The sequence below is a fragment of the Procambarus clarkii genome, chromosome 10, assembly GCF_040958095.1.
Source record: "Procambarus clarkii isolate CNS0578487 chromosome 10, FALCON_Pclarkii_2.0, whole genome shotgun sequence".
Classification (NCBI taxonomy): Eukaryota; Metazoa; Arthropoda; class Malacostraca; order Decapoda; family Cambaridae; genus Procambarus; species Procambarus clarkii.
Window position 1 is genome coordinate 22036203 of NC_091159.1, and position 25952 is coordinate 22062154.

General features: G+C 37.5%; 1 protein-coding gene and 1 long non-coding RNA gene across 2 annotated transcripts in view; one reads left to right on the forward strand and one right to left on the reverse strand.

Moving 5' to 3' along the window:
- The window catches only part of LOC123746721 (anion exchange protein 2), a 40524-nt gene extending 15420 nt beyond the window's left edge, over positions 1-25104 (forward strand). Inside the window, 7 exon segments of the mRNA XM_045728461.2 lie at positions 145-328; positions 1881-2137; positions 2691-2841; positions 2843-2906; positions 4751-4959; positions 5095-5268; positions 22173-25104. Coding sequence (XP_045584417.1) covers positions 145-328; positions 1881-2137; positions 2691-2841; positions 2843-2906; positions 4751-4959; positions 5095-5268; positions 22173-22277 — 1144 coding nt within the window. The 3' untranslated portion in view covers positions 22278-25104.
- Positions 1-25952, reverse strand: part of LOC123773432 (uncharacterized) — a 98087-nt gene that overhangs the window by 60270 nt on the left and 11865 nt on the right. The window contains exon 2 of the long non-coding RNA XR_011227972.1: positions 5088-5266. This is a non-coding gene — a long non-coding RNA (uncharacterized lncRNA). The remainder of the gene's footprint in view (positions 1-5087; positions 5267-25952) is intronic.

Sequence of the window (25952 nt, forward strand, 5' to 3'; positions counted from 1 at the left end):
TGATAATTTTGAGAACCGGACAGAAACGTTGCCACAACCTTTAATTCCCGACGTGTGGGTTGGGAGTCCAATTTTTAGCCACGTTAGTGTGACTTACAGTTTGCAATTTCAACTAATTTCGTTCCTAAATTGTACTTGTTCCAGTATGGACGACTTCATGAACGGTACAGAGATGAGCATCAATGGCACCGCCGAAGTCCTTCCTGTGAAAAAGAAGATAATCCCCCAGCCCAACACCGCCCTCCTCTCCCTCATCCTCATGCTGGGGACCTTTGTCATCGCCATTAAGCTCAAGTACTTCCGTAACTCCAAGTACTTAGGAAGAAGTGTGAGTTATACCTTGCATTCACCAATTAGAACTGGGAACCCACTCCGGCAACGTACTAACAAAATTACAAAATAAATTGCCAACAAAGAGGGGTTATGGGGGCGAGTAATAGGGGCTGGGGGTTAGCGGAAGGGTGGGCAGATGGGAGGAAAGAGAGCGAGAGGAATGGGAGAGGGGGAGCAGGAAGAGTGGGGATATGGGGGAGAGGGGAAAAGAAGAGGGGTGTAATTGGGTTTGGTTGGGGAGAGACAGATTACCTCGGGCTCTACGATGTACCCCTCTAGGAACATTTGTATATGTCTTAAAGGATTATATACACGGACATAAGTAGCCCGTAAGATTATCTAGTAGTAAGTAGCCTTTAAGATTATTGTTGTTTTAAATTCAGCTACTCAGAACAAAACGTTTCAAGTAGCACGGGCTATGGTGATCCAGTAGGCCCCTTTTAAGATTGATTGATGAAGATTAATCCACCCAAAAGGTGGCACGGGCATGAATAGCCCGTAAGTGGTGGCCCTTTTGAGCCATTACCAGTATCAAGAGCTGATACTGGAGATCTGTGGAGGTGCGAATGCACCCTGCATGACGGGAGATGTGTCCCTTGTGAATGTGTTAAGATGAAGATGAAGCCACCCAAAAGGTGGCACGGGCATGAATAGCTCGTAAGTGGTGGCCCTTTTGAGCCATCACCAGTATCAATAGATGATACTGGAGATCTGTGGAGGTGCGACTGCACCCTGCGTGGCGGGAGATGTCTCCCGTGGTGAAGAGGAGATTGATTGATGATTGATGAGAGGCACGGGCATGAATAGCCCGTAAGTGGTGGCCCTTTTGAGCCATTACCAGTATCAAGAGCTGATACTGGAGATCTGTGGAGGTGCGACTGCGCCCAGCGTGACGGGAGATGTCTCCCGGACCAAATGGTGACCAGATGGTGTGCCCTTTTAAGATGTGCTGGCATCTTAAGTACCCATCCCTCCTCCTCCTCCTCACCCCCTGCGAGTTTCGTGCAGTCACAAATAAAATCAGGGGTTGTGTTTTCCGTAAACGTTTAATGTTGTTGTTGTTGTTTATGATTCAGCTACTGGGAACAAAAAGTTCCAAGTAGCACGGGCTATGGTGAGCCCGTAGTGGACTTGCCTGACACAGGAGCGAGGCTGTAACTTGTCTTCTCCTGAACGCTTACTCCCGTCGTTTACCGGGATGGGAGGGGGTGAGACAGAGGAGAGATGGAAATAGGGAGGAGGCAACATTGGGTGAGAGGACAGGGAAAAAAAGAGGTGAAAGGGGGAAAGTTGGAGGAGAAATGTGGAGACGGGAGTTAGGGGAAGAGAGATGAGAGAGGGGTAGTCAGGAAGGCTGGGAGAGAGAGGTAAAGGGAAGAGAAGGGGGAGGGAGACTCTGGTGCAGCCGGTTACCCCCATCTAGTGTATCTTACCATTCTAAGTCTATCTATTCTTAAATTGTATTTTACCATTCTTTCACGTTTTTGTATGAATATTAGTCAGGTCTCAAATGCAACTGTCGTTCTGACATATTCACTGTTCCACAGGCACGCCGAGCTCTGGGAGACTTTGGTGTGCCCATCGCCATTGTTCTCATGGTGGCATTGGACTACGTCATCAAACACACGTACACCGACAAGCTGACAATGCCTGAAGGCATACAGCCCTCCAACCCTAAAATCCGCGGCTGGTTTATTAACCCGTTCGGGCAGGAGAAACCGCTTCCAGTGTGGTGCATGTTCGCTGGAGCCCCCGCCTCCATCCTCGTCTTCTTCCTCGTCTTCCTCGAAGAAAACATCTGCCAGTAAGTTGTGAATCTTGGATGTTTATAATGACAGACGAGGATTGTTTTGGAAGACACGTGCTTACAGCTACGTATCAATACATCAGATATCTCTAAATCCTAAAACAAATGGTGTGCTGAATGTGGCAACTGTAGGTCAGGAAACTATAAAAACTATACTGCAAACTATAGTACAAAACCAGTTTTGTATTATAGTTATGCAGACAATAAGTCACAATAACGTGGCTTGAAAATTAGACACCCAATCAACACGTCTGAAAGTGAAGGAAGTTACGACGTTTCGGTCCATCCTGGACCTTAATCACATGACTATAATTATCACATGACTTGTCCAGGTTGGACAGAAACGTCTTAACCGTCATTATTTTTAGATTTGTGGGTTCAGTGTCTATTATAGTTAAGTTAAACCTTCGGGCAGGGGTTATATATTCTGCATGTTGATAGTCTGAGCATCATCTTGTTGTACTTATATGTGCAAACCACAAGTGATTCGTTATTCTTTCCCTATAATCACAGGTATTTAGTCAGTGCTATTTTCTTGCTCTTTCCTCAGTCTGATTTTGAGCAAGCCAGAGCGGAAGCTGGTCAAAGGAACAGGTTTCCATTGGGATCTTTTGCTTTCGTGCTTCATCAACTTCCTCTCCGGCCTCCTGGGAGCTCCGTACATGGGCCCTGCCTGTGTTCGGACCGTGGCCCACGCCTCCTGCCCTCACCGTCACAGCTCCAGGACCCAACCCTGGTGATCCGCCTCAGATTGCAGGTGTCAGAGGCACGTATTGGAATACAAGCACCACGTATATAAATATAATTCACAGGGACGTAGTGAGCAATACATCCGTATTGGCTCATTGTTATAAAACAGTGCTTCCACCTAGAGTACCTAGATATTGAACAATTCTTCCGTATATTGTAAATCACACACACACACAATTACCTAATTACACTTAGGTAATTACACACACATTACTTGCATCTAAGATTACCAATATGTTTTTTAAACCCTTATAGTTCATTCTAGCTACTCAGTCCAGTACCATTATGACTTTATTTCATATTTTGTCTTGGGTTTTGTTCCTGCCATGTAAAAGAGTGATTTCCATTACCCCCATAAAACGTGTTTTCTTAATTGTTATTAATACGAGGAGGGGTACCCGGCGGTGCCCGGGGATTTCTCTCCCCCAACCCACATTCCACCCCCTCTTCTTTTCCCTCTCCTCCCTTCCCATCTTCCCAATTTTCCTACCCTCACTTCATCTCCCTACCCCCCGAACCTCAAACAAACAGACATTTCCATTTATTTATATAAAGAAGTACTCGGCTGTACCCGGGTCTCTTTCCCACTCTTTACCCCCATCTCCCCCTTGCCCCCATCCCCCTTGGTTGCCCCCCCCCTTGCTTCACCCTCTCAGAAAATATATTCTTAAGAAGCATTATAACAGCTATATGGGTCTCAGGTTCCTCTTCGTGTCAATCTTTTTCCTTTGTCTTTTCTCTTATTTTCTTTTTATTCTCTTTACCCCTTTTTGTCCTCCCTCTCTTCCTCTCTCTTCCAACTCCCGCCTGCTTCCCCTTCTCTCACCAATTATTAGGAAGTACTGAAACTGTGTGTGTTGGCCTCTCTGAAAATATATTATTACCCTCGCTACAAACGCTACGGGAATCACACACATTTTAAAATTAACAATGAAAAATGTAATTAATATCGTCGAGCGGTGTCTAGAATTGTTAATATTTCATAAAGCATTTAACTTAGGCCTATCACGCCCAACCTATATCCATCCCGTACCCCCAGACCATTCCTCCCCCCCCCCCTGAAAATTTGGCCTTGCCCAAGCGTTTGATCTCCAACATTAGATAGACAGAAGACAAACATTTGGATTAAAACAAACTTATAGATTAAAAAGTTTTCCCTGCATAACTTTGTACAAATTCTTTAGTCTGCCCACTAACTGCTGCGTTGCTTCCTATAACAGAACCTCTACCACGGGTTTTTAAATTTATTCAACCAATCAATTTTATTATTATTCCTTTTTTTATGTTTTTGTTAATATGCTGCATATTGATAACTTAATTACAATTTTAATTTTTTAAGTTTCCTCTAAATAGTTGATCAACTACATTCTATTATTTCCTATTAATATCCTCCAATTTCATGCCCAAAACTGTTTACTTACGTTTTCTTTAATTCATGAGCCGTTGTCGCTACTCTATTGTCAATTCACACGACCCTGATTTCTAGGAACAGATGTGAATTAGTTTTCTGGTATTTCTTCTCAGTCTCTTACTGCCCATCCCCGAGGATACACACACACACACTATTGTGTGAAAGAGCTTAAACTAAAATCACCCTTTCAAATGTGATCCTCTTCTGCATTGTTGAAATAGAGTGAGTCGTGATATTCTTGTTCATTATATAATTGTTAATATTGAATTAACAATTATATAAATGTTGAACAAATCCACAAGGGCTGTGACGAGGGTATATATATATATATATAATTCTTATATTAAAAATTTAAGTATATATTTATCTTGTGTGGATAATTAAAAATATATTAACATCTTCCTTATGTACCATTCAAAATTACTAAAAATTAACTCTGTTAATTACAGAACAGAGAGTAAGCAGTCTCGTGGTATCCATTTTGGTAGGGTTGGCTGTCCTGCTCTCAGACGCCCTGAACCTGGTGCCAAAGGCAGTGTTGTTTGGTGTCTTCCTCTACATGGGTATTGCCTCCACTGCTGGCATTCATTTCCTTGAGAGGACGGTTCTCATGTTCATGCCAGTCAAGTATCACCCTGATATGCCTTACGTTAAGAAGGTAGGGAATTCATTTCACTGGTGATTTAAAAGTTTATACGGGAATTGTATGATATTCATATTGAAAGTGCAATTTTTAATATAGCCGTATGAATTCAGGGCTAGTGCATAATTAAATCATGTGTTTACCTTGCAGGTTCGCACACTGAAGATGCATATCTTCACCGTGATACAGTTGACGGCGCTGGGCGTGTGTTGGGGCGTGAAAGAGTCTCCAGCAGCCCTGGCTCTGCCCTTCGTCCTCATACTCCTCATCCCTATTAGGCTCTATCTTCTACCCTTCATTTTCACCAAACCCGAGCTCAGTGCTGTAAGTTAAATACATTATTCTGTAAGTTATGCAATCTGTAATAACATTAGAATAACCCGGATTATCCAGTTTGCTAGATCTTGAACAATTAGTGACTTATTGACTTATTGACTCAATATTGACTTATTAAATTTGCGAGAACGGGTTGAATTAGTTAACCAGCCCACACAGCTTATGCTAGAAACTTTCCAGCAAGTAAACGATTTTGTAACTGTGTTCGAACAGTTCTGCAACACTGGGTTGGTTAGTTGAGTGGGAAGTGACGCCTCAGATTGGAGTCATTGTTTAATGAAATTATGAAATCAATGAGGATTTGTTGTGTTGTAAAATTACGTCTACTCTGTGCCGAAGAATCTACGAAAGTTGAGTTAAATGAGGAGTCGACGTGACTAACTTGTGGGGCCAGAACGTACAGAGTTAGATGTACGATTCTGGCACGAAACTTCTCTGTATTTCTAAACCTTTTTTCACTTGGGAGTTAATTTTGTTAATTATGTACCCCATTCACATCCCGTGAGCGGTAGTGAAAAAGGTTAGGGGGGAGGGGACAAATAATGGACTCAGAAACTGAACCTCCAATCCGAGAGAAAGTTGAACAATTCAAAGCAAATATTCACATTTAACCCAAAGTTACTTTAGTTACTTTAATGTCAGTCACCTCAACTGACGCATAAGAGAACACAGAATCACACTGTGACTGATGCCAACTGACAACTTTCATAAGAGAAAACTAAATAGAATTAAGTTCAGATTTGCATTTCTATAATTACTAAGAACTAGCATCGTATTTTATATGTACTGATTGATGAAGATTAAGACCCCAAGAGGTGGTACAGGCATAAATAGACCGTGCTATTCATGCCCGTATCCTATTTACTGCTAGGTAACAGGAGTAACAGGGTGAAAGAAACTCTGCCCATTTGTTTTCGTCTTCACCGGGGATCGAACCCGGAACCTCAGGACTACGAATCCGGAGCGATGTCCACTCAGTTGTCAGCCCGCACGAAAAAGAAAAAACGGCTTTTTGTTTCTTTCGAGACAATTTGCCTGGTGTTAAGAGTGCTCTTCACAAGCAAATTGGTGAACTGTATCTTTTGGTTAGTGTTGTAGAGGTTACGTTTCTATCGATTGTTTATTGACCGCCACCAAGATAATGATATTAAACAAACACTAAAACCAGTGCGCTAAAACAAACGAAACAGAAACAGGGGAAAAGAATGGAAACCCCACCTCCATTAAAAACTTTGACCCAAATATCACAGTAACAAAGTTACCGCGAATAACCGAACTCAATTACAAGCTCACTACAGCCCGTGCTACATGGACATTTCGTTCTGAGTATACATATATATATATTATATATATATATATATATATATATATATATATATATATATATATATATATATATATATATATATATATATATATATATATATTAGTATATTTTGATAGCAGTCTTTCTTGTAAACATATATTATTAAATATGACCGAAAAAGTAAGATTAATAATTCTAACACGAATTTTCTCAATATTTCTTATGTTTCTTTTCACTGTCGATGGTAATTGAAAAATCAATTCTCCAAAATTCATTTTTATTTCTAGTCTGACGCGACACTTGAACGCGTTTCGTAATAACTTATTACATTTTCAAATAAATTTTCACATTTAGTTTACACACACACAACTATAACCTGCAAACACTAAACAGAGTTCTTCTATGCTATACTTTAAACAGCTTTCATCTTATATACCTGCATTTGGGTGAGGTGATATGTTACAACAGTTTTGGATGAGGTGAACAAAACTTTCAACACAAGACAGAACACGAAACAATGGGTATATATTGGTAAATTAAAGGGAAGAATGGAAGTAACTGCAAAGGGCCTATTGGCCCATATTTCTTGATGCTTCTATATTGGTGCGGAGTCTTGAAGTGGGTAGAATATAGTTGGGCATTAATTGGCTGTTGATTGCTGGTGTTGACTTCTTCATGTGTAGTGCCTCGCAGATGTCAAGTCGCCTGCTATCGCTGTATCTATCGATGATTTCTGTGTTGTTTGCTAAGATTTCTCTGGTGATGGTCTGGTTGTGGGAAGAGATTTTATGTTCCTTAATGGAGCCCTGTTGCTTACGCATCGTTAATCGCCTGGAAAGAGATGTTGTTGTCTTGCCTATATACTGAGTTCTGTGAGGCTTACAGTCCCCAAGTGGGCATTTGAAGGCATAGACGACATTGGTCTCTTTTAAAGCGTTCTGCTTTGTGTCTGGAGAGTTTCGCATGAGTAGGTTGGCCGTTTTTTTGGTTTTATAGTAAATTCGTCAAGTTGTATCTTCTGATTTTTGTCTGTAGGGATAACGTTCCTATCAACAATATCTTTCAGGACCCTTTCCTCCGTTTTATGAGCTGTGGAAAAGAAGTTCCTGTAAAATAGTCTGATAGGGGGTAAAGGTGTTGTGTTAGCTGTCTCTTCAGAGGTTGCATGGCGTTTCACCTTCCTTCTTATGATGTCTTCAACGAAACCATTGGAGAAGCCGTTGTTGACTAGGACCTGCCTTACCCTACAGAGTTCTTCATCGACTTCATCCTGAGCTGTGGCTGAGAGCACGGTCGACATAAGCATTAACAACACTCTTCTTGTACCTGTCTGGGCAGTCACTGTTGGCATTGAGGCACATTCCTGTGTTTGTTTCCTTAGTGTAGACTGCAGTGTGGAAACCTCCGCTCCTTTCCATGACTGTTACATCGAGAAAGGGCAGCTTCCAATCCTTCTCCATCTCGCAAGTGAAGCGCAACACAGAATTCCGCTCAAATGCCTCTTTCAGCTCTTGCAGATGTCTGACATCAGGTACCTGTGTAAAAATGTCAACATACCTGCAGTATATGGCTGGTTTCGAAGTTCATGTCGACTAAGACTTTCTGTTCGATGGTACCCATATTGAAGTTCGCAAACAGGACACCTAGGGGAGAACCCATGGCGACCCCATCTACTTGCTTATACATGTGCCCATCCGGGCTCAAGAAGGGTGCTTCTTTAGTACAAGCTAAGGAAACTACTCCAACTACAAAAGAGGATGGTAGCCGAGGCTAATTTTCCATCCCCCCGCCGGCATTCTGTTGGTAATCTTGGGCATGGTATTTTATCAACTCACCTCATTCTTTGGGGCACACGTGAGGAACACAAATGCGAACAACCCTGAACGGTCTCCAGGCATATATGCAACTGATTAAGGGATCCTGTACATCAGTTGCAATGCTTCTGGCAGTATGAGTTCGAGTCACTTCTGGGGTGAGTTTTCAGTTATATATATATATATATATATATATATATAAGGCACAACTCTCCTAAAGTTGGGAAAGAATAGGTGGGAAAGTGTTCTAAAGTTCTATATATATATATATATATATATATATATATATATATATATATATATATATATATATATATATATATATATATATAGTCTGTCCTCATAATTCATGCCTCTTAGTTCTGGGACTAGCCTAGTGGCATACCTGTGAACTTTTTCCAGCTTCCTGGAAATATATATATATATATATATATATATATATATATATATATATATATATATATATATATATATATATATATATATTATATATATATATATATATATATATATTATATATATATATATATATATATATATATATATATATATATATATATAGTCTGTCCTCATAATTCATGCCTCTTAGTTCTGGGACTAGCCTAGTGGCATACCTGTGAACTTTTTCCAGCTTCCTCTTGTGCTTGACAGTAGTAGGGTTGACACGCCACAGGGGAATTTTTTTTTCTGGGAGAAAATTCCCCTGTAGCGTGTCAGGGTTTTCAGGTGAATTTAGAAATTCCCCTGTAGCGTGTCGGGGTTTTTCAGGTTCCAATATTCCCCTGTAGCGTGTCGGGGTTTTCAGGTAAATTTTTTTTTCAGTCACAGATTTTAGAAGTAAGGATTTCTTATAAGAAAAATAATTTCCGAGACATAGAAGTTTGTTAAGGCCTTATGGGAGAAATTCAAATAACGTGTGTAGCACTTTAGGGCTTCCAGGAGAACTCTACGGACATATTTTACATGTTTTCAACTTACAAAATCGTCTATGTAAGCCTTAGTTATTCATATAAATTTAGAAAATCACCTGTGTAAGTCATCGTTTTCAGGGTTTCGTACATCACACCCCCCTCCCTCCCCCCTTACCTCGCAATCTGTCGCGTCACCTTTATTTACTTTACGGCCGGCCAGCCAGACATCGCATACAGGGTACCTCTTATCTTTATCTTATCCATAATATCTGGACCGTCCCTCCTCTCTCTCTCTCTCTCCTTTCATTCAGTTCAACTATTTTCCAACATCGTATGTTTGCTCCTTTTCATTAAGCAAGTCAGTTTTACACAAATAAATCATGTTAGTAAGCATGTTCTAGCTCACGTTCCCCCACCTTAGTCCCCTGTCGTATAATGAATACTATCATTCCAATCCCTCTAAAATTTAAAAATAATCATATTTCAAATGTAGTTCAATACAGTAATTTAGTTACCAAGCTCCAGCGCTTGTCCTCCGCCTTAGCTCTCTCTCGTATCTTCGTTAGTATCAGTCCAATTTCCCTGAAATTTTCACCCTCTGTATTTCAGGCACCATAAATAAGATCAAAACAGTTACCAAGCTCCAGCGCTTGTCCTCCGCCTTAGCTCTCTCTCGTATCTTCGTTAGTATCAGTCCAATTTCCCTGAAATTTTCACCCTCTGTATTTCAGGCACCATAAATAAGATCAAAACAGTTACCAAGCTCCAGCGCTTGTCCTCCGCCTTAGCTCTCTCTCGTATCTTCGTTAGTATCAGTCCAATTTCCCTGAAATTTTCACCCTCTGTATTTCAGGCACCATAAATAAGATCAAAACAGTTACCAAGCTCCAGCGCTTGTCCTCCGCCTTAGCTCTCTCTCGTATCTTCGTTAGTATCAGTCCAATTTCCCCGAAATTTTTTACCCTCTGTATTTCAGACATAGTAAATATGAAGTAAACAATTATAAAACTCTAGCTCTTGTCCTCTGTCCAAGCTCACTTTTGTAAATTCATTACTCTCAGTCCAAATCACCCAACTACATTTTCAGACATAGTAAATAAAAACCAGTTCAGTTATCAAGTTTCAACTCTTGTGCCCCAGCTTAGTTCATTTTGTACAAGTTCTTTATTTCCAACTATATCACATGAGATTTAAGATCACCTTATTTTCTAACGTAGTAAAATTAATCAGGGCATTAACCAAGCTCCATTCCCTCAGCCTTAGATCATCAGACATAAATATTTTCGATCAAGTCCGTCTCCAGCTTAACTCTTACCCTTTCCCTCCCTTACCTTCTCATCCCCAACTTATCCAAACCTTCAATAATCGTACTGTATTTGCATATTTTCTCTATATTCACTGTGTTCTTCGTATTCTCATCCGTGTTCACTCCATGTTCTTCAAATGTTCACAGTCCCATTCAGTTCATATTTTCACAAGTATCTCCATTTTTTATGTAATCTTTCTCTTAGTCTCATTATGTTCTCTACAAATTCTAGTCATATTTTCTATGTTTTCATATTCATCACATGTTCTCTTTACAACTTTTATACTCAATATTCATGCTAACTTCCATATTTTGTGTTCTTTGTCAATATTCATGTTCCTCTACAAGTTCATGTTCCTCACAAGATCACTTCGTTTTTTCACCTTCACTTACATGTTTTCTACATTCTTTGTCATATTCTCCATGTTCTTCACAAGTCCATTGTTCATTCTTCGTAATCCCTATTCTCCTTATCATGTTTTCATGTTCTCTGTAAGTTCATATTCCCAGCATGTTCACTATATTCATCAACTTTTCTTACATGTGTTCTTTGCCATGTTCCCCCATATGTTCTCTGGGTTTTCCCCTTACATGTTATTTAACGTTCCTTAACTAAAAAAATCTTTCGCCAATCAACTAAAACATAGTCACTTTCGTCATTTCTCAACTAAACCTATTATCCAGTCAACTAAAAATAGTCAGAAATAGCCTCGTTCAACACTATTCTTAACTAAAACAACCTTTCTCTTAGCTAAAAATTGTCAAGGGAAACTTTTTCAGCACTTTCTTAACAGGCGCTATGTTTCATCAAGAAAAATTGTCAAAGGAAACTTTCCAAAACTGTTCATAACTAGCTTTTATCCATCGTCAATCAACTAAAAATAATAACTTTCATCATTTCTTAACTAAACATATTCCCCATTCATCAGAAAATAACCGTGTTCATCATGTTTCATTGTCATTTCTTAACTAAAATTATCTGCCAATCATCAGAAAAAGTCATGTTCACCATGTTTAAGCTTTTGCTCAACTAAAAGTATTCATCGGTCAACTAAAAATAGTTACTTCATCATGTTTCCTTGTCATTTCTTAACTGAAATATCACTTCTCTCATCTGAAAATAGTCAGGATTAACCTCATTCAACACCGTTCTTAACTAAAACAGCCTTTCGCTTAGCTAAAAATTGTCAAAGGATTCTTTTCAACACAGTTCATAACTAACTTTATCCATCGTCAAGTAAGAAAATATAGTCAAAGATATCTATCATCGTCGTTCTTAACTGACATTTATACTTTGTGGAGCACTAAAATAGTCAAATGTAACTTTTTCAACACTTTCGTAACTAAAATTATATGTCGCTACGTAAGAAAAATAGTCAAAGGTGCTCTCCGTTACACCAAAGTTACTCTTCGAGAAATCAAAGACACTCTTCAATACATCAAGGACTTACTCAAAGACACCAAAGTTACACTCTAAGACATCCTTCGAGACATCAAAGACTTCCTTAAGACTTCAATGGGACTCTTCCATTCATCAAAGACATTCTCTAAGCCCTCAAAGTTATTCTCAGCACAATCAAAAGTTATTCCAAGACAACAAAAGTTATTCTCAGAACAATCAAAAGTTATTCCAAGACAACAAAAGTCATTCTCAGAGCTATCAAAATTATTCTCGGAGTCATCAAAAGGTATTCTCTAACTCACTTTTGGTCATTAAAGTTAATTTCTATGTTATAAAAGTTTGTCTCAGAGACATCTAAAGTTAATCTTAGAGTTATCAAATGTAATCTCTAACTCTCTTTTGTTCATCAAAGTTGATCTCAGAGTTAACAAAGGTAATCTCTAACTCACTCTCGTTCATCAAAGTTGTTTCAAAGACATCAAAGTTATTCAAAGAGCTAACAAAAGTTATTCTCAGAGTCACCTTCGTTCTTCAGAGAAACTTTCCAAAACATCTTTATTCATCAAAGTTATTCTCAGAGGCATAAAAGTCATTCTCAGAGCTATCAAACTTGTTCTCAAAGTCATCAAACTTATTCATCAAAGTTATTCTCAGAGGCATAAAAGTCATTCTCAGAGCTATCAAACTTGTTCTCAAAGTCATCAAACTTATTCACAGAGTCATCAAAGTTAATCTAAGACATCATTTTTCATCAAAGATATTCTCTCTAAACCATCAATGTTCTTCTCTAAGACATAAAAGTTATTCTCAGAGTCACCTTCGTTCGTCAGAGAAACTTTCAAAACATCTTTGTTCATCAAACTTGTTTTCAAAGTCATCAAAAGTTAATCTAAGACATCTTCTTTCATCAAAGTTATTTTCAGAGACATCTAAAGTTATTCTCAGAGCTATCAAACTTGTTCTCAGAGTCATCAAATGTTATTCTCGAAGTCATCAAAGTTATTTTCAGAGACATCTAAAGTTAATTTCTATGTTATAAAGTTATTCTCAGAGACATCTAAAGTTAATCTTGGTCATCAAAGTTATTTTCAGAGACATCTAAAGTTAATTTCTATGTTATAAAGTTATTCTCAGAGACATCTAAAGTTAATCTTGGTCATCAAAGTTGTTCTCTAAACATCAATGTTGTTCTCCAAGACATCAAAGATGTTCTCAAAATCATAAAAGTTATTCCCAGAGCTATCAAAGTTAATCTCAGAGTTTTCCAAAGATATTCTCATGTCCACAAAAGTTATTCCAAGAGACGTCAAAGTTGTTTCAAAGACATCAAAGTTAATCTCAGAGTTATCCAAAGACATTCTCAGAGACATCTAAAGTTATTCTCTAAGACATCAAAGTTGTTCTAAGAGTTATCAAAAGTTATTCTCAGTCATGATATGTTATTCTCTAACTCACTTCCATTCATCAAAGACATTCTCTAAGTCCTGAAAGTTATTCTCTAAGACAACAAAGTCTTTCTCACAGCTACCAAAGATGTTCTCTAAATCATAAAAGTTAATCTTAACTCACCTTCGTTCATTAGAGAAACTTTCCAATCCATATTCGTTGACCAGAGTTATTCTCAGAGTCATCAAAGCGATCTCTAATTCATCTTCGTTCTCCAAAGTTGTTCTCTAAGACACCTTCATTCATCAAAGAAACTCTCCTTCTTCCATCATGTTATTCTTTAAGACATCTTCAGTCATAAAATTTTCTCTCCAAAATGTAACTAGTTCAGCTTTTCATACCAAACCTGCATTTCTGTTAAAACATATTTTCTTAGTTGCTTTACCCTAAAACTGTTCTCTGAACTACACTGTTCAAACCTACGTAACCTATCCTCTCCACCCAATGTTACTTAGTTAACGTAACGTTCCTAAACCTAGCTTTACCTATCCTAACATACCTTACCTTACCTTCCCTATCTTACCTAACTTTACCTATCCTAACATAACTTACCTTACCTTCCCTAACTTAACCTAACTTTACCTATCCTAACTTAACTTGCCTTTCATAACCTAACTTTACCTATCCTAACATAACTTACCTTACCTTCCCTATCTTACCTAACTTTACCTATCCTAACATAACTTACCTTACCTTCCCTAACTTAACCTAACTTTACCTATCCTAACTTAACTTGCCTTTCATAACCTAACTTTACCTAACATAACTTACCTTACCTTCCCTAACTTAACCTAACTTTACCTATCCTAACTTAACTTACCTAACTTATTCTGCTTAACATAACTTACCTTACCTTCCCTATCTTACCTAACTTTACCTATCCTATCCTAACCTAACTTGTCTTACCTAACTTAATCTTACTTTCCCAAACTGATGTATCCTAACTTATCTAGTCCAACCAGACATGATCTAACTTAAGTATTCCTTCTTGTCTTTGTGTTTCGTCAATCATTGTCTCATATTCATTTACTCATTTCATTAGTTAATTTCTCAAATGGTCACTTATGCATTTCAAGTGCTATTTGTTAGAGATTGGATATTTAAGCATTTCAAAGAATTATAATTTCTCAAATGGACGTTTTTGCATTTCAAGTGCTATTTGTTAGAGATTGAATATTTAAGCATTTCAAAGAATTTTTGTTATATATGGGCATTTACTCATTTCAAGGGATAATTTCTCAAATGGACGTTTTTGCATTTCAAGTGTTATTTGTTTAAGATGGGGTATTTAACCATTTCAACGGATTTTTGTTATATATGGGAACTTACTCGTTTCAAGGGCTAATTTCTCAAATGGTCATTTTTGCAGATCAAGTGTTATTTGTTTAAGATTGGGTATTTAACCATCTCAAAGGATTTTTGTTATATATGGGAACTTACTCGTTTCAAGGGCTAATTTCTCAAATGGTCATTTTTGCAGATCAAGTGTTATTTGTTTAAGATTGGGTATTTAACCATCTCAAAGGATTTTTGTTATATATGGGAACTTACTCGTTTCAAGGGCTAATTTCTCAAATGGTCATTTTTGCAGATCAAGGGTTATTTGTTAAAGTTCATCAAGTTGCCCATAAGTTGTATTAGTAGGTTCTATCTTATGTTCTTATTTCCCAACCCCTTAACCTAACCTCTTGTAATCTTAGTGTATTTAGTAGGTTCTATCTTATGTTCTTATTCCCCAACCCTTTAACCTAACCTCTTGTAATCTTAGTGTATTTAGTAGGTTCTATCTTATGTTCTTATTCCCCAACCCTTTAACCTAACCTTTCAGATGTAGTTTGTTGAATATATTATCCTTTTCCTAACCTTTCAGATGTAGTTTGTTGAATATATTATCCTTTTCCTAACCTTTCAGATGTAGTTTTGTTTCTCCTTTTTGTATATTTTTACACAAACCCACCATCCCACTTAACCTTCTTTCCTTCTTTACTTTGTTTTCACATATAAGTTCATTCTTTATCATAGTAATAATAAAATTACAATAGTAAAGAATCAGATCTACTAAGACTTGAAATTGAGAAAAACAAGAGAGCAAGTGAGTGAGAGCATGAAAAGAGGAGAAAAGAGTAAGAGAGAGGGGGGAGGAAGAGCATGGGACCAAAGAAGAGAGAATGAGAGAGAGTGTGGGCATGGGAGCACTAAGACTTGAATTGAGAAAAAGAAAAACTAAGTGAATGAGAATGAGGGTGTGAGAATGGGAGCAATAAGACTTGAATTGAGAAAAAGAGAGCATTTGAGCAAATGAGGGAGAGAGAGGGGGAGGAAGAGAGAGAATAAGGGAGAGAGATAGAAAAGGAGGGTTAGAAGGAGTAGGAGAATCAAAGTAAAGAAGGAAAGATGGTTTGGGTAAAAATATACAAAAAAGGAGAAACAAAACTACATCTGAAAGGTTAGGAAAAGGATAATATATTCAACAAATATGTCAAAAACACAATAAACTACATCTGAAAGGTTAGGTTAAAGGGTTGGGGAATAAGAACATAAGATAGAACCTACCAAATACACTAAGATTACAAGAGGTTAGGTTAAGGGGTTGGGGAATAAGAACATAAGATAACAAACATAATAAATATAACTTATGGGCAACTTGATGAACTTAAACAAATAACACTTGAAATGCAAAAACGTCCATTTGAGAAATTATCCCTTGAAACGAGTAAGTTCCCATATATAAGAAAAAACTTTTGAAATGGTTAAACACCCAATCTTAAACAAATGACACTTGAAATGCAAAAACGTCCATTTGAGAAATTATCCCTTGAAACGAGTAAGTTCCCATATATAAGAAAAAACTTTTGAAATGGTTAAACACCCAATCTTAAACAAATGACACTTGAAATGCAAAAATGTCCATTTGAGAAATTAACCCTTGAAATGAGTAAATGAATATGAGACACTGATTGACGAAACACAAAAGACAAGAAGGAATACTTATGTAAGTTAGAGCATGTCTGGTTGGACTAGATAAGTTAGGATACATCAGTTTGGGAATGTAAGATTAAGTTAGGTAAAGCAAGTTAGGTTAGGGAGCCGGTCGGCCGAGCGGACAGCACGCGGGACTTGTGATCCTGTGGTCCTGGGTTCGATCCCAGGCGCCGGCGAGAAACAATGGGCAGAGTTTCTTTCACCCTATGCCCCTGTTACCTAGCAGTAAATTAGGTACCTGGGTGTTAGTCAGCTGTCACGGGCTGCTTCCTGGGGGTGGAGGCCTGGTCGAGGACCGGACCGCGGGGACACTAAAGCCCCGAAATCATCTCAAGATAACCTCAAGATAGGATAGGTAAGATAAGTTAAATAAGTTAGGTTAAGCAGGTTAAGTTAGGTAATGTAGGTAAGCTAGGTTAAGCAGAATAAGTTAGGTAAGTTAAGTTAGGATAGGTAAAGTTAGGTATGATAGGTAAGGTAAGTTATGTTAGGATAGGTAAAGTTAGGTAAGATAGGGAAGGTAAGGTAAGTTATGTTAGGATAGGTAAAGTTAGGTTATGAAAGTTAAGTTAGGTAAGATAGGTAAAGTTAGGTAAGATAGGTAAGATAGGTTAAGCAGGTTAAGCTAGGAAAGGTAGGTAAGGTAAGGTAACATAGGTAAAGTTAGGTAAGATAGGTAAGATAGGTAAAGTTAGGTAAGATAGGTTAAGCAGGTTAAGTTAGGAAAGGTCGGTAAGGTAAGGTAACATAGGTAAAGTTAGGTAAGATAGGTTAAGCAGGTTAAGTTAGGAAAGGTAGGTAAGGTAAGGTAACATAGGTAAAGTTAGGTAAGATAGGTAAAGTCAGGTTTAGGAACGTTACGTTAACTAAGTAACATTGGGTGGAGAGGATAGGTTACGTAGGTTTGAACAGTGTAGTTCAGAGAACAGTTTTAGGGTAAAGAAACTAAGAAAATATGTTTTAACAGAAATGCAGGTTTGGTATGAAAGCTGAACTAGTTACATTTTGGAGAGAAATTTTATGACTGAAGATGTCTTAAAGAATAACATGATGGAAGAAGGAGAGTTTCTTTGATGAACCAAGGTGACTTAGAGATCAACATTGATGAACGAAGATGTCTTAGAAAGCTTCTCTGATGAACGAAAGGTTACTTAGAGAATAACTTTTGTTAGCTCTTTGAATAACTTTGATGACTTTGAGAATAACTTTGATAGCTCTGGGAATAACTTTTATGATTTTGAGAACATCTTTGATGTCTTGGAGAACAACTTTGATGACCAAGATTAACTTTAGATGTCTCTGAGAATAACTTTTATAACATAGAAATTAACTTTAGATGTCTCTGAAAATATCTTTGATGACTTCGAGAATAACATTTGATGACTCTGAGAATAACTTTTATGTCTTACATAATAACTTTAGATGTCTCTGAAAATAACTTTGATGAAAAAGATGTCTTAGATTAACTTTTGATGACTTTGAAAACAAGTTTGATGAACAAAGATGTTTTGGAAAGTTTCTCTGACGAACGAAGGTAACTTAGAGATTAACTTTTATGATTTAGAGAACATCTTTGATGTCTTAGAGAACAAGATTGATGTCTTAGAGAACAACTTGGATGAACAAAGATGTCTTAGAAAGCTTCTCTGATGAACGAAAAGATACTTAGAGAATAACTTTGACGACTGTATTTAACTTTTTGATGGCTCTGAGGACAGTTTTTGTTGAACGAGGATGTCTCAGAAGGCTTCTTTGAATAACAAAGGTGACTCTGAGAAAAACTTTGATGACTCTGAGAAAGACTTTGTTGTCTTAAAGAATAACTTTAGATGTCTCTGAGAATAACTTTTATGAACGAAGATGTCTGAGATTAACTTTGACGTCTCTTGGATTAACTTTGTGGACATGAGAATATCTTTGGATAACTCTGAGATTAACTTTGATGTCTTTGAAACAACTTTGATGAACGAGAGTGAGTTAGAGATTACCTTTGTTAACTCTGAGATCAACTTTGATGAACAAAAGTGAGTTAGAGATTACATTTGATAACTCTAAGATTAACTTTAGATGTCTCTGAGACAAACTTTTATAACATAGAAATTAACTTTAATGACCAAAAGTGAGTTAGAGAATACCTTTTGATGACTCCGAGAATAATTTGATAGCTCTGAGAATGACTTTTGCTGTCTTGGAATAACTTTTGATTGTTCTGAGAATAACTTTTGTTGTCTTGGAATAACTTTTGATTGTTCTGAGAATAACTTTGAGGGCTTAGAGAATGTTTTTGATGAATGGAAGAGTCCCATTGAAGTCTTAAGGATGTCTTTGATATCTCGAAGGATGTCTTAGAGTGTAACTTTGGTGTCTTTGAGTAAGTCCTTGATGTATTGAAGAGTGTCTTTTGATTTCTCGAAGAGTAACTTTGGTGTAACGGAGAGCACCTTTGACTATTTTTCTTACTTAACGACATATAATTTTTACGAAAGTGCTGAAAAAGTTACATTTGACTATTTTTCTTACTTAGCGACATATAATTTTAGTTACGAAAGTGTTGAAAAAGTTATATTTGACTATTTTTAGTGCTCCACAAAGTATAAAGGGCAGTTAAGAACGACGATGATAGATATCTTTGACTATATTTTCTTACTTGACGATGGATAAAGTTAGTTATGAACAGTGCTGAAAGATTCCTTTGACAATTTTTAGCTAAGCAAAAGGTTACTTTTAGTTAAGAACGGTGTTGAATGAGATTAATCCTGACTATTTCAGATGAGAGAAGTGATATTTCAGTTAAGAAATGACAAGGAAACATGATGAAGTAACTATTTTTAGTTGACCGATGAATACTTTTAGTTGAGCAAAAGCCAAAACATGATGAACATGACTTTTTCTGATGATTGGCAGATAATTTTAGTTATGAAATGACAATGAAACATGATGAACACGGTTATTTTCTGATGACTGGGGAATAAGTTTAGTTAAGAAATGATGAAAGTTATTATTTTTAGTTGATTGACGATGGATAAAAGCTAGTTATGAACAGTTTTGGAAAGTTTCCTTTGACAATTTTTCTTGATGAAACATAGCGCCTGTTAAGAAAGTGCTGAAAAAAGTTTCCTTTGACAATTTTTAGCTAAGAGAAAGGTTGTTTTAGTTAAGAACAGTGTTGAACGAGGCTATTTCTGACTATTTTTAGTTGACTGGATAATAAGTTTACTTGAGAAATGACGAAAGTGACTATGTTTTAGTTGATTGGTGAAAGATTTTTTTAGTTAAGGAATGTTAGATAGGGGAAAAACCCAGAGAACATATGGGGAACATGGCAAAGAACATATGTAAGAAAAGTTGATGAATACAGTGGACATGAAAACATGATAAGGAGAATAGGGAATACAAAGAATGAACAATGGACTTGTGAAGAACATGGAGAATATGACAAAGAATGTAGAAAACATGTAAGTGAAGGTGAAAAACGAAGTGATCTTGTGAGGAACATGAACTTGTAGAGGAACATGAATATTGCAAAGAACACAAAATATGGAAGTTAGCATGAATATTGAGTATAAAAGTTGTAAAGAGAACATGTGATGAACATGAAAACATAGAAAATATGACTAGAATTTGTAGAGAAAGTAATGAGACTAAGAGAAAGATTACAGAAAAAATGGAGATACTTGTGAAAATATGAACTGAATGGGACTGTGAACATTTGAAGAACATGGAGTGAACATAGAAAACATGGACAAAATGTGAAGAACACAGCTGAATATAGAGAAAATATGCAAATACAGTATGATTATTGAAAGTTTTGATACGTTGGGGATGAGAAGGGTAAAGTAAATACTCAGATAAACAGATAGGCTGGAGAGGGACTTGATCGAATATATTTATGTCTGATGATCTAAGGCTGAGGAAATGGAGCTTGGTTAATGCCCAGATTAATTTTACTACGTTAGAAATACGGTGATCTTAAATCTCAGGGTGATTTAGTTGGAAAATAAAGAACTTGTACAAATGAACTAAGCTGGGGCACAAGAGTTGAAACTTGATAATTGAACTGGTTTTTATTTACTATGTCTGAAAATGTAGTTGGGTGATTTGGACTGAGAGTAATGATTTTACAAAAGTGAGCTTGGACAGAGGACAAGAGCTAGAGTTTTATAATTGTTTACTTCATATTTACTATGTCTGAAATACAGCGGGTAAAAATTTCAGGGAAATTGATGGGTTATTTACAAAGATACGAAAGAGAATTAAGGCGGGGACGAGAGCTGGAGCTCGATAACTGACTTGATTTTATTTACGGTGTCTGAAATACAGAGGGTAGAAATTTCAGGGGAATTGATCTGTTACTAACGAAGATACGAGAGAGAGCTAAGGCGGAGGACAAGAGCTGGAGCTTGGTAACTGTTTTGATCTTATTTACGGTGTCTGAAATAAAGAGGCTAAAAATCTCAGGGAATTTGGACTGTTACTAATGATTTTGTACAAATGAACTAAGCTGGGGACAAGAGCTAGAGTTTGATAATTGTTTGCATTTACTAAACTATGTCTGAAATACAGAGGGTAGAAATTTCAGGGAAATTGGACTGATACTAACGAAGATACGAGAGAGAGCTAAGGCGGAGGACAAGAGCTGGAGCTTGGTAACTAATTACTGTATTGAACTACATTTGAAATATGATTATTTTTAAATTTTAGAGGGATTGGAATGATAGTATTCTTTATACGACAGGGGACTAAGGTGGGGAACGTGAGCTAGAACTTGCTTACTAACATGATTTATTTGTGTAAAACTGACTTGCTTAATGAAAAGGAGCAAACATACTGACTTGCTTAATGAAAAGGAGCAAACATACGATGTTGGAAAATAGTTGAACTGAATGAAAGGAGAGAGAGAGAGAGGAGGGACGGTCCAGATATTATGAAGATAAGATAAGATTAAGAGCCGACTGGCTGGCTGGGCGCAAAGTAAATAAAGGTGACGCGACAGATTGCGAGGTAAGGGGGGAGGGAGGGGGGTGTGATGTACGAAACCCTGAAAACAATGACTTACACAGGTGATTTTCTAAATTTATATGAATAACTAAGGCTTACATAGACGATTTTGTAAGTTGAAAACATGTAAAATATGTCCGTAGAGTTATCCTGGAAACCCTAAAGTGCTACACACGTTATTTGAATTTCTCCCATAAGGCCTTAACAAACTTCTATGTCTCGGAAATTATTTTTCTTATAAGAAATCCTTACTTCTAAAATCTGTGACTGAAAAAAAAATTTACCTGAAAACCCCGACACGCTACAGGGGAATTTCTAAATTCACCTGAAAAACCCCGACACGCTACAGGGGAATTTCTAAATTCACCTGAAAACCCTGACACGCTACAGGGGAATTTTCTCCCAGAAAAAAAAATTCCCCTGTGGCGTGTCAACCCTACTACTCTTGACTAGATACGGGCTCCATGCTGGGGCTGCATACTCCAGGACTGGCCTTACATATGTGGTATACAAGGTTCTGAAGGATTCCTTACACAGGTTTCTGAAAGCAGTTCTGATGTTAGCCAGCCTCGCATAGGCCGCTAATGTTATTCTTTTGACGAGGGCTTCAGGAGACAGGTTTGGCGTGATATCAACTGTGTGTGTGTGTGTGTGTGTGTGTGTGTGTGTGTGTGTGTGTGTGTGTGTTACAAATTTTAACTTTGTTTTCATTTTTTCTTATCCAAAGCTCGATGGCACAGAAGCCATGAAGACCGACGATACTGATGAACCAGACTTTTATGAAGCTCAGCACGCGCTCCCGACAGACGCTGACCACGACCACCAGAGCTGAGGCACCGCAGGACGTGCTCGTCACCAGAGCTGAGGCAGAGCGGGACGTGCTCATCGCCAGAGCTGAGGCAGAGCGGGATGTGTTGATCGCCAGTGCTGAGGCAGAGCGGGACGTGTTGATCACTTCGCTTGCCCAGTCACTCACCCGTGTACTGCTGCCTCTGCTTTGTGTACATACCTTATAAACCCAAGTTTTAATTTTATGGTAGTGTCTACATTCAATTAACAACAAAATATCCAGTTGTGTACGAGGAAATTTAGATTAATTTTACACCATTTATGTAAGATCCAGTAAGTGGTAGCAATAATATTACGATTTACGGTTTCATAGTTTATTTTTACACTCCAGACGTGAGAGGTACAACCATGGCAACCCGTCCTCTTGAATAGTGCATCCCATTCTAACGTATAATGCCCCCCCCCCCTAAGGCCAATAACTGATGTACTAAAAATTACCGAGGCTGGCAAAATTGACGTGATGTCCCGTGTTCTATTCGCGGGTCCTCTTGTTAAGTAAGGTTCGGCCAATTTAATACATCAGTTTAGTGACGTTGTGAATACTTGAGAGGACGGACTGCAACCCCCAAGTTAGAAAATGGCTGATCAACTTATCCATAGAAACAAATCTATATTCATATTTAAACAGACTTTGTTACAGTTTTACTTACATAAATCAAGCATTTGTTTGTTACTATTAATAGATCATTATTAGTGAGTATAGCGCTTTAGAACAAGAGTAATACTGGTATTACCACTTCACTTAGTCTTAAGTACTGTAAATACTCACGTGTGTCAATGATTTAGTGTGTACCTGATCTCACGAATTTCAATCTGGCTTAATATAAACAAATTAAATTGCATCTTTGGTTTGAATTGTGTATTTACATTTTGTTCTGGCAGTTATCCAAGTCTAAGGAAGAGTTGGTGGTGTGTGCTGCCACAAACGTGTAGGCTTTCACGCTCGCGATCAGCAATATATAATTCACAATGAATGATGCAATTGCAATGCTTTCGAGCTTTATCTAGTCTAAAGAACATGTTTATTGGTAGAAAAGGTGGCTGTTTGTATTGTATGTTTATTTGTTTTGAGATGATGTATATAATGTACTTTGCAGGGACAGTTTGTTCGTTTAGTGTGTGAATGTTAATGAATGTCCTATTGTTTACAATGGACTCTTTATCTTGACCTCTTGGTTCTGACCATCTTACCTCTCACCGTTCACTGTCTCTCGCGGCTAACGTAACCAACTGACAGGAGGGAACATCCCCATACACTTGGCTCCAATTGTTGTCTGAATTGAATATTTGGTACACTGGTAAATCAGTGTCAGAGAGAGGAAGCCTGTGAGGATTTTAATTATGCCCTTAGCCATTGCCTGCTATCCGTATGTCACCCATCCAGTGCTGGCGAGGCCTACTGTGTTTGAACGTGACTGACCAAGTGACTTGCACAAATCATAAACTATGTTACACATTTAGTGCACATAAACATATAAAAAATGACTCAACGTGCGACTTCTATTTAAAGAGTAATTTTTGTTTTTACACAAGGCAGAAGGCTTCTGACTCTTGTCATCAATCTTAAGAGTTGTTCTTTGAATATATCATTTAAACCTACTAGTTTCCCCTGAAACGCGACCCGCCAATATGCTTACAACTAAATCCTTATTTACTACTGAATGCACAGGGGCACACAGCTAAGGTTCAGTGCCCCAGTTGACCCTCCCCACGCGAAGGTCGAATTCGGCCGTAATTGCTTGCGCGCGCTCTACTCCCATACCACAACAACTCCCTAAAGGCAGATGATGGGAAGACTATATCTGCCAAAATGACCTAAAGCGCAATCGGTTCACAACCTATTACTCCCGGGTTCGATTTCCGGAAAGGACGAACGTCCTTTATGAACGTCTAAAGCCTTCGTCCACCCAGCAGCAAATAAGTTGCCAGAGGTAGGCGACTGTTGTTTTCATTGTTGCCGTCGGAGGCGGCTAGTTTATTGTGCACCTTATACTCATCATGTTAGCAGTAGCGCAAAGAGCATTACAGAGGGCACGAAAGGTCTTTATCAGACCTCAACGGAGATTATTACACTGTTGTGGGGGGTTACATCCTGGGGTATGGTCAGTCGTTAGTCAGGAGGACAGACAGTAGAAACACATACTTGTCAGCTTCGGGTTTAGGCTCCGTATGGAAAACAACACTCAATAGACCACAAAAAATAGAAGCAAGTTTAAGCTAAATTTAATACGAGGCTGGTTAGCATGACAGCATCTATGGAAGTGACAAGCATAATATGTTTCTATACATATAATTGTATCAATGTGATAGAAAGGTACCTTGCGAAGAAACTTTCTTAATGAGTTGTGATCTTGTCGTGAATGAGTTTTGGGTGAAAATATAAGATTTGCAGTGTGTTTATTTATTACTTTTAAGATTCAAATACAATAAACCTTTCCTGAAGGATCAAAAGATGAAAAGGAGCTAAAGACCAAGATTAAATAGCTTAGCGCAACATAATATTAACACATAAATGTGTATTAACACATATTTGTACTATCTTCAAAATACAGCCTAGCACCTAAGGTGGAAGAAGTTGGATGTGGCGAAAGTTATATGTTAGGAAGATACTGTATTGTGATTGGTCGTGTGATATTTTTAATGTGTAATTATTTAATATCTATAACATTTTTTTGCTATAGTACTGACTTCTTTCTTATGGATTGATGTCTCCTCACTACATGAAAGTGGAAAACGGGGTAATGATACGTATTACAGAATATATATGTATATATATATATATATGTTTCAAATAAAGCCTTTATATTACATATTACAAGTTTCAAATAAAACCATTCATTTACATACAAGTCTCAAGAAAAGTCAGTATATCACATGCTTAAGTCTGAAGATGAGTCATCAAGTCATCACTTACATACAATTAATGATTACTAGTAGATCTGACTGATCAAGTCGCAACATCCCTACAGATTCCCTCCAGATTTTCTCACACGGACCTCTTTACTGGGCTCCTATTCACCCTCTCAGCTACCCTATACAACGTTGCTCTCAAATGTCTTTTTTTCAAGCTTTGCTGATTCCGACCGACTGTCACGACTCTCATCCACTTCCATTCACCAACGTTTTGCAATACATAACTACACCAGTTTATATTGTTTAACATTTGTCATAACTGTTAATATTCCAAGTAATTTGCAAGGTTGACATTTATCTCACCCACAAGTGTGTATAGGCAAGTTTGTTATATAAACGTATAAAGACCTAAAAGTGTGTAAATAAACTTATCAAATAATAATAAATGCATTTGGAACAAACTACAGCAGCCAATGCTACTAACCAAGTAATACCAACGATTTCATCACGAACATAGGAACACGTGAAAATGCAGAATGTAATAAAGGCAAAGTATTTGTAGCATCGCAAATCACTGTCAATTCAAATGCATTTATTAACATGAATCCCCAATTGATTAACCACTTTGAAAAAAAATTCACTGTCTAATAATCGTGTGAAATGAAACTTTCTCTGAAACTGGTGTTACATCTTCCAACACCAAAACACGACTACAAAATGTACTGAAAACATCTACCAACACCAAAACACGACTACAAATGTACTGAAAACATCTTCCAGCACCAAAACACGACTACAAATGGAC